At 41.5% G+C, this 17,790-nt stretch overlaps 1 protein-coding gene across 2 annotated transcripts in view; it reads left to right on the top strand.

Moving 5' to 3' along the window:
- The window catches only part of LOC102732378 (histone-arginine methyltransferase CARM1-like), a 218,199-nt gene that overhangs the window by 98,140 nt on the left and 102,269 nt on the right, over nucleotides 1-17,790 (top strand). For both annotated transcript variants that reach the window (XM_081802795.1, XM_081802796.1), the window contains exons 3-4: nucleotides 13,980-14,086; nucleotides 14,971-15,075. In XM_081802795.1, the coding sequence (XP_081658921.1) occupies nucleotides 13,980-14,086; nucleotides 14,971-15,075 (212 nt within the window). The remainder of the gene's footprint in view (nucleotides 1-13,979; nucleotides 14,087-14,970; nucleotides 15,076-17,790) is intronic.

Genomic DNA, 17,790 nt, shown 5'->3' on the forward strand with positions numbered 1-17,790 from the left:
GCCATCTTGCTCCGCCCCCCTAAAGTTCTGTCTTGTATCTCACAGATTCTTTCTTCTGTTTGGTCCAGTTTGATGTTGATATTCTCCATTGCCTTTTTTTTTTTTTTTTTTTTTTACTCATTGTATTCTTTAGCTCCAGAATTTCTATGATTCTTTTTTATGATTTCTATCTCTTTGTAGAACTTCTCATTTTGTTCATGTATTATTTTCCTGATTTCATTGAATTGCCTTTCTGTGTTTTTTATATCTCATTAAGTTTCCTTAAAACAGCTGTTTTGAATTATTTACGGGGTAAATCACAGTCTTTATAATTGGTTTCCAGAAGATTATTGTGATCCTTTGGTGATGTCACTTTGCCTTGATTTTTCATGTTCCTTGAAATTTGTATAGCTGTCTTCACATTTGAAGTAGTATCATCTCTTCCAGTGTTTACTAACTGGAAGAGAAATCCCTTCCATCAGCCCTGCTAAGGATTCTGAGACTGTCTCAGACCTATGGATACACCTGCTTCATATTTCTTGCTCCCTCATGTGGCAGAGTTCTTAAGCCTTAATGCCTTCTTTCAATCTTGAAATGCCCCAGACCAAATGCTGACAGTTTCTCTTTGTTTCCCCAAAGATGATGCTCAAGGTTAAGTTGGCGGTCTCTCCCAGGCCCACAGTTTTAGGCTTTCTATACATGCTCACTAACCATCTGCCAAAGCTTGCTCTCACTGCCACCATCAGGAGCTCACACAAAGAGCTGGCCATAGAGGGGAGGTGTGTATGAGGGAGGTGTGCAGAGCATTGGGGATGCCTGTGGGCCAGCTGGGCAGATCTATGGGCAAGGTATCTCCAGTAGCTTGTTAGTGAGCTATTTGATGGAGTCCATACACAGTTAGTAGGATTCTCATCCCTTAAATGCCCTCTGTGAGTCCTATCTGCTGCTTTCCCAGTCTCTTCCCATCCCTACTCATGCTTCTCATGATTCAGTACTCTGGATGGGGTGGAAAAGAAATGAGCATTTTGGCAGCATTCCACACAGCTGGGGAAGCTGGGAACTTACATACTCTCCCTTTTCCCCATGGTAGAAATCATGGACAAGAAGATCTCTCTCAGCCCTAAGCTGGGCTTCTTTGGAAGAGAGGTGATGTGGGTAAAGTCAGACTTTTACTCTTACCCTCTCCAACGTGTCTGAATGCATTTTTTTTCTCTAACATATGTTGGCACTCATCCATTGAAAACCTGGATGTCCACAAAATTGCTCTCATCCATGGATGATTATCTAAGATAATATTTTCTGGGGGCTCTCAGACCATGGCTGAGAAGGGCTGGAGCTAGTTCATGTGTCCCTATGGTGTCCACAGCTGGGATCAAGATCTGTGTACCTAGCACCTGACACATGGCGGGGTTAGACTTCTCCTCGGTCTTTTCATATACGGTGCTGAATTCCACAGCTCCCACAAAGACACTTTTGTCCATGGATGGATACCAAATTGTTGTTGGGGGTTAGGGTGGGGGGTAGGAATAAGGGATGTCTTATTCAGCTATGATGCTGATATCACTCTAAACTTGGTGTTCTTGTTGCTTTACTGTGATAAATCATACATTGTGTCATTGATAGTCACCTGGTTTATAGGGATAGTGAGAGATCAGCTACAGTATTTTAAATAAATATTTGGTGTAATTTTGCCAATATAGAATAATAGATAACTAGTTTTCAATGAAACATCTCCAAAGAAGGAAATTCTGCACTTACACCCATAGAACCCATTGCTGTCATGGTTTTGTGATGCTTGGAATAAAAATCTTTTCCCTGTCTAGCCAGTCTCTCTGACTATAGCTGACGTCATTTCCCTATTATTTATGTTACCTCAATGTAGTACATCTTAATTCTGTCTTTGTTCCTTTTCTCTTCCAATGTAGAACATGCCCCTTAAGAATGTCCTGTGTTTTAGAATTTCCCACTTTCTATAATGCAGATGCTGGTATTGGATAAACGTTGGCCTCACTAATTTGACTCTGAGAAAACCGTGTCTGTATCTCTCCTTCATCTGTACAGTGGAGATAATACCTCTTGGCAGCGAGGATTGAATTAAATAACACCATAAATGTGAAAATATCAAATGGAGCAGTTCATAAATATGTGCTTGCTTTTTAACCATGGCTGAGACTGGTAGCAGGAAGTATCTCTCTTCTCCACTCCTGATTGCTCTTTTGTGTTTCTCTCCCCTCCTGCTCTTTCCCTCAGCCTCCTCCTCTTCACTTTGGTTCCTGGGCAGATGCTACTGTGAAGACAGTGCAGCTCCCATCTGCTTTCAGCATATGGGACCAACACTGTTGCTTCCAAAGTCCTTGTATTTGCTGTTCAGAGCAGGGGGGGTTATTATGTGGAAAGTGAGGCAGAAAGTTGCAGATTGGTTTCACCAGTCTGTTAAATCTTCATATAGTGACGATGGAATCAGTAGATGAATCTTTCTGTCCATCATCCATCCATGCATCCATCTCCCAATTTCTTCCGCTGCAAAGTTGTGTTTCCACAAACGTTTATGTAATAACATAAAAATACAAAAATTTCAAGATCAGGCAAAATATATAAAGCACAGAAGACTAAGGCCAAGAGGAAATTAAAACACTAATCTGCATATTATGGGACCCAGAAATACTACTGCTGACCCATGATTTTGGCTGAGCATCCTGGCACCCAAGCAAAAGAGGAAATATTATCAATTTACAAGATTACCAGTGTCCTTAAGGGGCAGAGCAGTGGCAGATGGGCAGACTGTATTAAACAAAGCTTCTTTGGGCATTTAGATCTGAAAAAAAATTTTCAGGTGGGTCCGTAATCATATGTGGAACATCCTTCATGTGAGAGTATCCAGGGTTCTAAACTCAACACTCATTCTAGAGCTGGTGTGCAGTTAAAGCTTCAGGTAAGTCATACATGGAAACAAAACAAAACAAAAAAACCTCCTGGTTGTAGCCATGAAAACATTGACTGATAACCAGTATTCCTGGGTTTAATCCTCCTGGCTTTGGGTCCGTATTATGTACCATTCCATACGAGCAAAGTGTAGATGGATGTCAACCAGGGGAACATTCGTTCAACTATCGCTAAACCCGTTCGTTGCTTATCACAGAAGTGGATGGTTGGGTCAGTTTGTTAGGGGGTGATGATAATGTAGTGCATGCTGTGGGCATCCTTCCTGAGTGAAACTGATCTTCAACTATAGATGTCACACTCCTAAGTCCCCTAGATCATCTCTAACTGTAGGGAAAGGCTGGGGGAGGTGGATGATCTGATAAAAACTCACCTTCACAGCTTAAATCACACTGAGGGCAGTCAGCAGCACCATATTCCTGTGAAAGTGGGTTGTTTGGGGATGATCGTGACTCATGATGAAAGCTTATCAAAGAGCTCTACACTTAGAATTTGAATCTGCTCTCATGAGTATCTGCCCAGAATAGCCAAATAAAGTCATTGCCAAGAAGGTCAACAACTTCTACCATAAGCTCAAAGTGAAACTAACAATTGGTTGAAAAGATAGCATGATAAAGTGTGTTTGACTATCATTTTCTGTAGCTTTTATGATTTCATGGTGCTTAGAAATAGAAGGGGAGTAGTTGATATTTTAAGTTGCAGACTTGTTGTCCATTTAGTTCTGTAGCAGATCCTGGAGGATATGGGAGCCCAGACTCAAATGCCAACAGGGCCCAGGTGGGTCGTGGAAGTGTAAGAGGTGGGCTGGCTGCAAAGAGAATGGTGGGAGCCGTGGTGAACTGGAGATCTCATGTGCCTTCAAAAGATAGCAGCAGCTACTCCCCTTGTGCTGATTGTGGCCACAGAGAGATTCAGACCCAGGGATATCCTGCTGCACAATTTTAGCCAGAAACTCACATTTCCTGTGAAATTTTCCTGATTTTGAAGACACATGATAGCCAAATTTAAAAATGCCTGAGGGCTGGATTTAGCCTGTGATCAGTCATTTTGCACCCAGTGGACCAGCTATAAAAATGTGAAAGAGAAAACAGAGCAGCAGAGATTGAGCTAAGAAGGCACGTGCATATCCGTGCTTTCAGCCAAGTACAGATTCACATCATTGAGAAAACAATAGGAGGCGCATTTTGCTCTCCCCTAAAAATGAACACAAGATGAATTTCTTGTAAGGTAGCACAACTGTGTCGTATTATTGTTAAATCCATGTTTGAGTGGGAAGAGAGCTAGATCTTAAAAGTTGTATTGCAAAACCAAAAGACGCTCTTTGTCATCTGAACTGGTCTTTTTATGTGACTTGAAGTCTCAAGTCTGCCAGGTACAAAGTACCTTCTTCCCTTTGCCTTGTAACAGGGGCAGATGTTCTCAACCAAGTTCAGGGGGTTTCTATCTCATTCATTTACAGATAATACATAAAGAGAAGCCAGAGGGATTTTTTTTTTTTTTTTTTTTGGTCTACCTATTATGTTTTCACTTAGCTAAATGAAATACCCCGAACATGATGTTCTCAAAGTACAGGCTGCTGTTTCAATTTTTTACATGTTATGTTGGGCTATATTAAATGCTTACCCAGAGTTAGTTGTTTGGGGAATGTAGGGAATATGGCATCAGCAACCATAAAAATGTTGATTTAAGTTGCTAAACATCATTTTAAAAACTGTGTAAATCTACTCAAATCGGAAATGTACCTTTATAACCCTTGTTTGGTGTCCACCTGCCTTGCTTTGCTTGCTGGGAGGCATGCACAGGCCATGGGACCCCATTGAATAATGGCTCATGCTGCCACATAAGAAAAAATCAGCGCCTCTGTGAATATATGTTAAATGCTCCAGAAGGTGCATTCTGGCCTCAATGAACCTTTTGTTTCTCTACAAGTCTGCTGACCTTCGCATGACTCGGTGGTTTTGTGGAATTCAAAGAGAAAAGTATGGTGCAGTTTATGACTACAATGTGAAATATTATATAAAATTGTTGGTAAAACCCAAAGCTAACCCAAACTCAAAGCAAGAAAACTCTTAGTAAACTTGGGTGAACTGGCAATGAATCAGGAGGAAAAAAAAACCAACATTGTTGGAAAGTGGGGGAATTTCTGTTCTAGTTAAGGCTACCTAAAAATCAGTTCAAAAAGAGAAGTTACTGTAAGGAACTGTCTCGTGGCCTTTAAGGCTGAGGAGCAGAATGTCCCCGGACTGTAGTGAGGACCTAGGTATTCCCTGTGTTGACTCTCCCATCTGCATCTTTTTGTGTCATCATCTCTCTCAGCTGCCTTTTCCTCTTGCACTTGACCTAGCGTGGACACCTCCCTTGAAACTACAGCATCTTCTAGCTGTGATGACTCAATAATTTATTATCCAAATCAGGATTCTTTTTTTTTCCAGTTCATCCTTTTGAAATTTTTATTTATTTCATCATGATAAACATATTCTAATCCCCATCATCCATTTCACCCACCCCCTCACCCACCTCCCCTCTGGTAATCATCAATTACCAGAACTCTTTTGAGTGTGAAAGGAAATGGGATCAGTAATTTCTCTGGGACAGGTGAGTGAGGATGTAGGATTGCCCCTGCCTTTAGAGCCCCAGAGCCCAGCCACTTGATCCTGGTGTCTCTGAGTCTCTTGGTTCAGGTTGTGTGACCCTGTGTTCAGCAGCTCTTTCTTAGCTAAGGTGGGATGTGGTATCCAATGCTCATTCTCTGCTGGGTGGGATATGGGATCGAGGGGTATGAACAGAGTATCAGGAGCTTTGAGCAGGGCCAGATCGTCTTAGGGAGGGTGCACAGGAACAGGAAGCTGGTGACGGTTACAGGGACAGGGACACAATGTGTTACAGGACCAGAAGTGTTGGCTCAGTTGCTCTGAAGTGATCTCTCACAACGGCACCCTTGGCTGGGAGCACAGCCTGAGTTGAGGCTAGCCCAAGCTCAAAGATTTCAGAAGCCAAGTAGGTTAATGTCCGTTTTCCATGGCTCACCTCCCTCCAGTTTGCCCTCTGAAGCACACAGATTTTCTCACTTCTCCTTGCCCTGTTCCCCCTTAGTCTCTAATGTTTGTACTTCTCTCTTAGCAGTGGTCAGCTGTGGCTTGGCCTGTCTTTACTCTCCTTTCTTCTACTCACAGAAGCCCAATTTTCCTTTGGGTTTAGATAGGGCTGACTCAAGTCTGGCGTGGACCCCTGGCTGGAACAATTGATTCAAAAATGGGTCTTTAATTTAACGAGGTTCAGTGGAGCTCAGTCTGGGGCTTTTGTTGGAACATTTTGGGAAGACAGGATTTGCTGAGGTGGTAGCACTGTAGTTGTGGAGATGCTGGTGGTCATCTTGTCCTTCTGAGCATGAAGCCAAAACAGAGAAATACAGAGTAAGAAAGAGAGAAAGAGACAGAGATAGAAAGAGCAAGACAGAGACAGAGTTAAGAAATAGAGGAAGAGAGAGAGAGAGAATGTGTCTTAAAAATATCATTTGAGTATCCAGGCACAGCCATTCTTGAAAATAGAGTTTTAATCCTTGATTTTTCAGTTTTGTGAGCCATAATGTTTCTATTTCAGTTAAACCTAGATGAATTTCCACCACTTGCCAAAAAAAGTTTTCACTGATGTCCTTGCTTTAGAATCTTTTCCTGCTCTGGCTCAGTTAATTATCCCTCCATCCAAGGCTGACTGACCCCTGTTCCTTCTGCTTACTGGAAATCACACAGTCCTTAGATCGTGGGCTTTCCCTGTTGTGGGTGGAGTGTCAGGGCCAGAAGACTGGGATCCCACAGGGATTAGGGACTTGGCTCAACATTCAAACAAACGAACAAACTTCCCTCTACAACCTACCTTCTTCACAAATTGTGAAGCTCACTTTTTTACTAATGTTTAGGTCAGTGCTGATCATCTCAGTAAGCGTTTAATTGGTTTTTAAGGCATGAAGATTGCCTCTGAAATTTGACAAAATGTGTGACCCAGTTGTTTTTGGATAAGACTCTTAACATTTAGAGATGTGACAAGTACACAAAATACTCCTCAGGAGCCCTCCCCAGTGCTTTGTACTAATGTTTCGGTAGGACAAAAGTAGTGTTAGGTAAGTGTTATATGGATTATGAATTAGAGGTTTGCTTGCAAATTGCAAGGCTTTGAAAGAAGAGCAAAGCCAAATAATACATTCAGTTTCTCAGAGTACATAAGTCCTTTTGTTTTAAGAGAGGTTGATTTGGCAATTGCTTTCATGGAATGCTGACAAGTTTGTTTTGTTTTGTTTTTTTCCCCAAAAGGAGACAGAAACACTATAAGGGAGAAATTAACTTCAAGTTTGGTGAAGCTGTCTTTTTTTCTAGTTTTCTCATGTACACAATAGAAATATCCAGTGCCTCATAATAACGCTCTGTTGACCACTCAAACAGTCTACTTTATATCTAAGTCCTTTTGCTACTTTACTAAGAAAACCTGCTTGTATGAGACATAAAAAGGGCCATCCTTATGTTGAATTTTACTCAGCAGCAGAGTCCCCTGTATTCAGAGAGAAGACCAGCATTGCAGCTCTTGGCAGCATGTTCATGCTGCTCAAATGATGCCCTGATACGCAGTTCTGCTTCTCCAGCTCTGACCAGATAGGAGGAATCAGTGCAGTGTGTCCTAAGTGATTGTAAGCCATTTCCATCCTAAGGGCGAAAACACCCAGACCATGAAGCTAGGGGAAGGAGAATTAAATGGGGGCAAATGGTCAGCACTGCTGTCTTCTCCTGACAACAGGAAAAGAAATTGCTTCCTTAGGTGCCCAGTAAAATGAGCTCAATTTGGCAAACTTGAGCTGATGGGCTAGAGAAAATTAAAATAGGCTGTATGTAAATTCATCAAGAGAGCCAAAAGCAGTTCTGCAACCATGTTTAGAGTTTGACATATTATTGTTTTTTTTTAAATCCACACCATGATTATCATACTGTCAGTTGTGTGTTTTCTGGTATAATTTTGGGACATGTGGCCTGAACAGCTGATGCAGTCAGGCAGGTAGTACCCTTTCCTGCAGAGAAAGATGTTAGTATCTTGGTAAATAAACTGTATGGAAAGTACTACAGACAGTATCGCTTGTAAATAGCAGCTATTTAAGAGAAGCGAGCAAACAAAAACAGATCCCTTCAATCTGGTCCTTTTCGAAGCAATGACGATAAGGAAATGGTGCATCTCCATGGTCTATTGATCCACGAGTATAGTTGCATGCTAAAATGGAAAAGTAAGGGCTTGTTAAGAAGAAACTGAAATCAAGCTTGAGAATCAAAGGAAAGTAATTAGAATCATGGCGGTAGCATGGTTAGTATCTGTATAATAGAGAAAACTACATCTTTGTGTTTGTGGTGAAAAACGACAAAACATGGCGGTTGAGGCCAGCATGTCTACAGTACCTGTTCCACCAGGCCAGCCTCTTCCCAAACAGTGTGGACAAGTGTGTCCTTTGAAGGGAGTTCCCATTTTACCCATAAGCCATGCTGTATCGGAGGGACTTGGCTTGTATTTGTCATTGAGGGCATGTCCCCATCCTTACACACTCTGCCCTTGGCTTCAGACTTCCAGGCTATACACCACAGGGACCTCTTTCTTCCACAACAGTGGTTCTGACCCCTATCTTCCCACCTTTTCTACCCTGAGTAGCTGAAAGAGCCAATATGCCAACGTGAACGTCCATTTAGACTTGATTATGTCCTAAAGCGGGCCTTTCTTTTCTCTGGGAGCCAAGGATGGCTACTTTTAAACAGGTGGTGCCTGTAGATCAAAAGGCTTTTCCATCCAAAAAAATAATAAATGTACTTTTTGCTAAAATGTTCTCCAAAGGCAAAGTTACCTGCTGGATTTAAAGATTCCTTCACTCTAATCAAAAGTCCTTCCCCCTAGTTTGGAGAACAAGGAAGAGAAGGTGGCTTCTTCATGCTGCGTCTCATCTTGGATTCGCCACTGAGCATTGCCATAGATGGAATGTTTGTGTCTCCTCCAAAGTTCATATTTTGAAACCTAATCCTATAGGTGGTGGTATTTGCAGGTAGGGCCTTTGGGATATGATTATAAAAGAGACCCCAGAGAGGTCCCTTGCCCCTTCCATCATGTGAGGACATAGCCGGAAGCTAGCAGCCCGCAACCAAGAAAAGGGTTCTCACCAGAACCAGACCATGCTGGCACCTTGATCTTGGACTTCCAGCCTCCAGACCTGTGAGGAATGGATTTCTATTGTTTATAAATCACCTGGTCTATCGTGCTTTGTTAGAGCAGCCCGAATGGATTAAGACAGTGTCCTCCAGAGTCCTTTCTTCTGGAGACTGAGGGGAGGGAGAAATCAACAATTAAATTTCTTTTCCTTTTGAAAGTGCGTTTTTTAAAAAAAAATCTTTATATATCCTATGGAAACACAGACATTTCCTTTACTTGCACACATTTATTTAACCATTAAAATAAAGGCAAGGGAGGCTTGCAAAGAGAACATTCTCCTAGGAGCCATTGTGACAGAAATCACCATAGGCAGGAGTTCACTGATTGCTGATTCCTGGACTTTCCTGGATTGGATGCTCCTTATTTCCTAAATCCCATAAATACGTCTTAAACTTGTTAAACAAGAGATTACGATAGAGTTGTGACTAAAGTGTCTATAATGTAAGAATATAATATTTTTTAATAGAAACATAGTAGAGCTGGTATATCCAATTAGTGTTTATTTTGGAAGGCTGTCTATATATTGCACGGATGCTGGTGTAACCTAAAACTCTGTTAGAACTTCTCTTTTACGTTTTCCTTTGGAGACCATTGGTGAGTGACACAAGACTATCCATGTTAGTTGATAGTCATAATCTTGTTTGTTAACTAAAAACGATACTTTTCAACTTGTCACACATCCTGTTTACTAAATTAGGCACCCATTATATTTGGCTGTATTAAAAAGTCAGATGTCCCCCAAAGTATGTAGACTTGCAACTGTTGAGAATATTCAAAAGACTATTTGTTGGACAAATGAATTTACTGTAGGCTTTGAAAGCCCAAGCAGCGTAGATGCCCAGGATTCGAAGAACTCACAGATGGGTGACACCACTGCCGCGGTCTCTGAAAGCTCAGAGGGAATTGGAGAGGAGCCAAGAGACTAGAGCTGAGTCAATATTATCTAATACCTTCTGGGGTGTTTTAGTATGTCTGAGAAATTTTATTTTATTTTTTGGTGAGAACATTTCAGTTCCCTCAACAAATTTCAATTATACAGTCCATTGTTAGCAGCTATAGTCACCATGTTATATATTAGATCCTCAGATCTTACACTCCTTATAGCTGAACATTTATATCCCTTTACCAACCTCTCCCTGTTCTTTTCTGCCCACCCCGCCCCCAGCTCCAGGCAACCAGTTTTCTACTCTATCTTTCTATGAATTTGACTTTTTAAAAGAAGATTCCACATACAAGTGATAACATACTCTATTTTTCTTCCCCTGTCTTATTTAATTTAATGCCACAAGTTTTATCCATGTTGTCCCAAATGGCAGAATTTCCTTCTGTCTCATGGCTGAATAATATTTCATTGGGGGAAGTAGATAGATATGATATAAGATGTCATTTTTATATCACGTCTTTATCCATTTATCTGTTGACAGAGATTTAGGCTACTTCCATGTCTTAGCTATTATGAATAATGTTGCAATGCACATGGGAGTGCAGACATCTCTTTGAGATAATGATTTCACTTCCTTTGGATATATACCCAGAAGTGGGACTGCTAGATCATATGGCAGGTCTATTTTAGTTTTTTGAGGAATGTCCATACTGTTTTCCACAGGGGCTGCACCAATTTACATTCCCGCCCCCAACAGTGCACGAGGATTCCCTTTTCTCCACATCCTCACTGACACGTGTTACCTTTGTCGTTTTGATGACAGCCACACCAACAGGTGTGAGGTGATGTCTCATTGTGGTTTTGATTGCATTTACCTGATGATTAGTGATATGAAGCATCTTTCGTTATCTGTTGGCCATCTATGTTTTTGGGAAAATGTCTACTCAGTCCCTTAGCCTATTTTTTAAATCAGATTGATTCTTTTTTTCTGCTATGAGTTGTGCGAGTTCTTTATATATTTTGGATATTAGCCCCTTATCAGATATGTGATTTGCAAATATTTTCTCCCATTTAATAGTTGCCTTTTTGTTTTGTTGATGGTTTCCTTTTCTGTGCAGAAGCTTTTTAGTTTGATGTATTCCCACTTATTTATTTTTCCTTTTGTTGCCTTTGCTTTTGGTGTCAAATTCAAAAAATCATTGCCAAGACCAATGTTGAGGTGTTTATCCCTGTTTTCTTCTAGAAGTTTTATGGCTTTAGATCTTATGTTCAGCTATTTAATCCGTTTTGAGTTGATTATTGTGTATATGTTGTAAGATAGAGTTCCAGTTACATTGTTCTGTATGTGGATATCCAGTTTTCCCAGCATCATTTATTAAAAAGACTATCCTTTCCCCATTATATATCCTTGGCTTCTTTGTTGTAAATTGATTGAGTATATAAGCATGAGGCTCTCTGTTCTCTTCCATTAATCTTTGTGTCTGTTTTTAGGACAATACCATGCTGGTTTAATTACTGCAGCTTTGCAGTGTAGTTTGAAATCAGAAAGTGTGATGCCTCCAGCTTTGTTCTTCTTTCTCAAGATTTCTTTGGCTGTTAGGGGTTTTACAGTTCCATACAAACTTCAGGATTGTTTTTCTTTTTCTGTGAAAAATGCCATTGGAATTTTGATAGGGATGGCATTAAAACTGTAGATTGCTTTGGGCATATGGGCAGTTTAACAACATTAATTCTTCTAATCCATGAACACAGGATATATTTACACTTATTTGTCTCATCCTCAATTTTTTTCCATCAATGTCTTACAGTTTTTAGAATACGGATAACTGGTATCACCTCCTTGATTCAGTTTATTCCTAAGTATTTTGTTCTTTTTGATGCAATTTTAAATGGGATTGCTTTCCTAATTTCTCTTTCTAGTAGTTCATTGTTGGTGTTTTGAAACACAACTGATTTTTGTATATTGATATTGTATCTTGCAACTCTATTGAATTTGTTGGTTTTAACAGTTTTTTGGTGGAGTCCTTTGGGGTTTCTATATATAATATGTTGTCTGCAAATAGAGACAGTTTTGCTTCTTCCTTTCCCAGTTGGATGCCTTCTGTTTCTTTTTATTGCCTGATTGCTCTGAGTAGGACTTCCAATACTGTGTTGAATAGGAATGGTGAGAGTGGGCACCCTTGTCTCATTTCTGGTCTTAGAGGAAAAGCTTTCAGCGTTTTACTGTTGAGTATGATGTCAGCTGCAGGATTGTCATGTATGGCCTTTGCCATGTTGAGGTGTATTCCCTTTATACCAAGTTTGTTGCAAGTTTTTATCTAACAAAGTTTTCAAACATTTTAAAGTTTTAAAATATTATCCGGTATCATTTAAAGGGAATAAAATGCAAATATAGAAAATTATAGTTCTGTAGGGTTGGTACTTTTGACCCCCAGTAGAACTTGATAAGCAAATAAGCAGGTCCAAAATTTGAAGGAACATAGTTAAAAACCTTGTTGAAATTAAGATCTACTAAGGCTCTGATGTTGCCTCTGAGAACAAATAGGAGAAACGGGAACAAAAGGACATTGTAGTTAGTGGGCTTTGTAGCTTTAAGTGTGGATGAGAGATTCTATATGAAAAGTATTGACAGTAGAGTATGATACTATTATTATAAATAATGTAGAGATAGATAAAAACACAACGAAGAAAAATTACTGGGAGATTTTATCCCAAAATACTCTTAGTGGTTATATCTAGCAATCATTTTTTGTTCCTGGCTTTCTTTTCTGAGTTTTAAAATTTCCTAGGATTAAATTATTTACTTTTTTTTTTTTTTTTGATTGATTGACTTAACAGGTGTGGGATGAGGGTTCAACATCCATAGTCTAAAAAATCTTTTCAGGTGATTCTGATCAAGTGTTGAGGCCCACCATGCCTTTGGGTGTTCCAGAACATAGCAATGAGAAAAGGCTGGTTGAGCTGAATCTTGGGGGATGAATAGGAATTTGATGTCAAAAGTGAATTTAAAGAGAAGAGCTGGGGGGTTTCAAGTCAAGAAGCCAGGCCAGGGCCAAGTTGATGTGGGAATTCACAAGTACTTCCACATGGCGGAAGCATGGAGGATGTAGGGCACAAGGAGAAGGTGTATAAGGTAGCATGCGAGGGCCAACAAAGCATGAGGGGCTGGAGCTCATGGTGAACTGAGAGTGTGTGGCCATCAGGAATCCAGCACAGGCTGTAAGGGAGAGACTTGGGCACATCACCAGAGGTGCCGAGGGAGAAGGCCACGGGTGATGAGGACTACTGGGCAAGGATGTAAGAGACCGTTCTAAGGCAGAAGTCACAAAACTTGACTGCTGTGTATGCTGTGTTATCTCGAAGTAATAACACTTCTGGGATTTTTTGAGCCGTCATCTATGTATTTCTTTTCCTCAAATAATAGAAAGCATTTCCTTGTATTCACATCTCTTTGGTTATTTTACTTCTTCTCTCTACGCCTGGAGAATACTAAATGTGAAAAAAAAAAAAACCCTGTCGTGACAATAGAATGAGATTTTTATATATATAGAAATATGTATATCTATTCATTGTATGTATATTTTGTATTCACATATATATATTTTTTCCTTACCATCAGCAATCACCTTCCCCAGAGCACATACTGAGAATAAGCCTGTAAGCTCTGTGAGCACAGGACCGGGAGAAGTCCCTGAGCCCAGTCTCCGCGTGTCCCATTATGCTGTGTCACATGACACTGGTGAATGCAAATATGGCTGACAAGTGTAAGGAAGGCTGTCACATCTCAGAGCGGTGCCCATTTCCACCTTGCCATTCCTTATCCTGTGTGTGTCTGGGGATGAACTTGCGCTTTGAATCTTCCAGTATTTTCTCAGAATTGTGTAAAAGTGCAGCGGTCAGTTCTGTGGTTCCCTCAGTGTAGAAACGGGTCTGCCTTTTATCCTTGCAGATCTCAGCTCATTTTCAAATACCTTGAAAAGATGCCGGAATGAGAAAAAGGAATCCTCAGTGTTCAGCCAGCGGACAGAAGAGGCTTCTGCTGTGCAGTACTTCCAGGTCAGGAAAGTTGCCCCCAGGCGGAAAGAAGTTGTTTGCAGGTGATGCAGGCCTGCGAACACTCCTGTGGACACACCTGGGTAGGCCGGTGGGCGGAGAGGAGGCAGTGGGCGTGGCCCTGCAGCTTCCCACCGTGCGGTCCCCTGAGCGCAGCTGCAGCAGCCCCTGGCTTGGGATCCTCATACCATCACTTCTCAACTTGTCAGGACTTGGGGGCAAGTGGCCGTATCTCTCTGAGCCTCAGTTTTGTCATCTGGGGAATGAAATTCGTCTGATTTTTATAATGATTTAATTTGATTAGAGGATGTATGTGAATCATTTAGCATGGTGCCCGTAACATAGCAAACTCTACTAAAGGGGGGCAGTTACAATGCTGATATTTGTGACCCAGTGTTCATGGATTTGTACGCGCCACGTCACCCAGCTGGCTTGCCTGATCAGGATTGCCATCGCCACTGCCTTCTGCCCGACTCCTGCCCTCACTCAGCATTTCTGTCCAAGTCCCGTTTTTCTCTCCTGGCTCAGGAGACTCATTAGGGATTTCCCTTTTGGCTCTGGCCTCTTTCTCTCTCTTACCCCTGTTAGTCTTGATCTGTGTTCTCTTATAACCTCTGCTTTGAGGAGGGACCCTGGGCACCTCTCTGGCCAGTATCTAGGCCTGAATCTATTGCATGGATCAGCCTTCAGAAGTCTGGAGTCGACTTATAGTTCTAGACCTTAGAAATGAGGCGAATGTGGACAGGTCACTGCATCTTTCAGAGCCTCGGCTAGCCTGCGCATTAGGCTCAGCCTACCTTGACCAAGGTGACTGTAAGAACCAGATGCTCATGAAGGTGATGCCTTGTGGGTTGTTGACTCTCCCTATCCTTTTCTTTTCCTTACAGTTTTATGGCTGCATTTCCCAGCAGCAGAACATGATGCAGGATTTTGTGAGGACAGCCACTTACCACAGAGCCATCCTCCAGAACCACATTGACTTTAGAGACAAGGTAATGCTGGCAGCATGTTATTGATCTCAAACCATTTTAAGAAGCCTTGTCAAAAACTAGAATCCAGATTAAGCTTTGATAGAATTACGATATGACCCAGCAATTCCACTCCTGATTATATACACCAAAGAATTGAAAAGAGGTATTCAAACCACTATTTGCACACAAATGTTTATAGCAGCACTATTCATGATAGCCAGAAAGTGGAGAGAACACAAAATGCCCGTCAACTGATGAATGGATAAATGAAATGTGGTCTGTCCATCCAATGGAATATTATGGGTGTCATTCATGTTTATCTGATCCATAAAAATAATGCAGTGCTGGTACATGGATGAACCTCAAAAATGTGCCAAGTAAAAGAAGTTACAAAAGCTCATGCGTATGATTCCACTTACCTGAAACATCCCGAATAGGCAAATCCGTAGAAAGGAAGCAGACCCGTGGTGGCCAGGGCCAGGGGGAGGGAGAAATGGGGAGTGGCGCTTCATGGGTGCAGGGTTTCCATTTGGGGTGATAGAAATGTCTTGCAATTTGATACAGATAACAGTTTCATGACCTAGTGAACGTGCCAAATGACACTGAATTTTATAATGTAAAATGAGTAACGGTTAATTTTACGTTATGTGAATTCTGCCTCAATGGAGAAATTAGGCTTTGAGTGCCAGGAACGCAAGAGACTGAATGCGCCAGGTCTTGGAGCACTGAATGGGTTAGGACCTCTATTGCTACATAATGAATAGCTCTTACTGAGTCTCTTCGCTTCAGTTTTTTTCCTAGACTCCACAAGTGCCTGCACTGATTTCCTTCACAAATGGATCTGAATGATAAATGACTGCTAACACATTATACAAGTGTTGCCCATTACTCTCCCACCTGTTAAATAGCCAGTGTTCAAAATACCACGTGGCCCCTCTCAGAGACGTGAGGACTGGTCAGTGGAATCAGCAGTCCTGGGATTTAGTTTTTATGTTTTCTCCCAAACGAGCTGTGTGATCTTAGGCAAAGCGCTAAACCTCTCTGAATCTCACAGTCTCTTCTACTGTCATAGCAATTGTAGACCATGGCCTTTGATACTTGTAGCACTAATTCCCTTGGAAGGGTATGGTGTAACATTGAAATAATGATGCTAAAGAGTCGTGGCTCCCTGTGTCCACACCCATTTGCAAAGTCTTAATAGCTTCTCTCTCATCAAGAGATAGTCTAATTTTTTACCTTTATCTCTGTGCTGTTCTTGTGATATGCTTTCACCAAAACACTATGACAGAGATTAACATTGTATGGATTTCAGAGCCGAGGGCTTAAGGGGCCTTGTGGCTCCAGACCTCACCCTCTTGGAACGCTGAGATTACCATACCATGAAGAAGCCCAGTCTGGCCTATTAGAGGTTGAAAGTTCGCTTAAAGAGAACTAGTTGAGACACGCCAGTCAAAGGCTAGCACCACCTGCTACTCCTATGCGTGGGGCCATCTTGGACCGCCAGTCCAGCCACCCCTCCAGCTGAATGCAGAAACATGAATGTATGTAGGCAAGACCAGCAGAGAAGCTGCCCAGCCCTCCCGTGGAAGTGAGAGAAATTATAAATTGTTTCCAGGTTCAGCCACTAAATTTTGATGTGGCTTGTTATGCCTCAGTAGTTAATTAAAAGAGAGAGAAATGCATGAAAAAGTAGTGATAAATGGTCACCCAGCTAGAAGATGATTTGCTGCTGGCTTTCTTTCCTCTGTCATCCCCATTCTGCTCTTGAGCCCATCAGAGGTGGTGTGGTTTTTTTTGTTTGTTTGTTTGTTTTTTGGGGGTTTTTTGTTATTGTATTGTTCAGTTCCAGAATTTCGACCTGACTCTTGTTTATGCCATCTGTTTCTTGCCTGAGACTTTCTCTTTTACCCATTGGTTTCTGCAGTGTTCATGATTGCTGATTGGAGATTTTTATCATAGTTTTGTCAGATAATTCTAACGTCTGTGTTATTGCTGTGTTTAGTTAATTGTCTTTTCCAAGGGAATTGAAATTTTCCTGATTCTTCATATGGCAAGGAATTTTGGATTGTATTCTGTACATTTTGACTATTATGTTCTGAGATTCTGGGTCTTTTTTAAAGCCTAGGGAGAATGTTGATATTTTTGTTGTAGTTTTCATTCAACTTGGTTAGGTTCCGGCTGCAAGTTCCACGCCCCTGGGTGGGCTTCCAAGAGCTCTGGTTCTTATGTCAGCTCAGTTTTTCAAAGCCTTTGGCAGCACTATTTGGATCTGCATGTGTGTGTCACCCAGTGCTCAGTCTGGAACCTAGGCAGAGTTCTCAAAGGACTGATACGCAAATTAAGATCAGATTCATGCATGTACAGAAACACAGTGAGCCCAGGAATTTATTTAAAAAAAAGAAACCTTTATGGAGTTGCTTTGCCAAGCTCCTTCCTCTCCATGATTTCCCTGGTACCTTCTAATTCCCTGGGACCACTTGTCAGTCTCTGGCCACAAAGTTCACACTGTCATGCACTTCCGTGACTTGGCCTACATTGGCCAACCAGAGAGAGGACAAAGAAAGAAAAAAGGCAGCGGGGGATGGTCTCAGCCTTTGGAAATGACAGCGCCACTGAATGCAGAGGTGGGTTCCCCTCCCTCGTAGTTTTGGCTCCTATAGACGGCTGCTGTCACTGCCATTAGATCACTGGGGGCTGGAGCACAGAAGAGAAGAAAGGGGACACCCAGTGCTCCAT

Source organism: Leptonychotes weddellii, chromosome 14 (assembly GCF_054177405.1).
Source record: "Leptonychotes weddellii isolate Sample4059 chromosome 14, ASM5417740v2, whole genome shotgun sequence".
In the NCBI taxonomy this organism is placed as follows: Eukaryota; Metazoa; Chordata; class Mammalia; order Carnivora; family Phocidae; genus Leptonychotes; species Leptonychotes weddellii.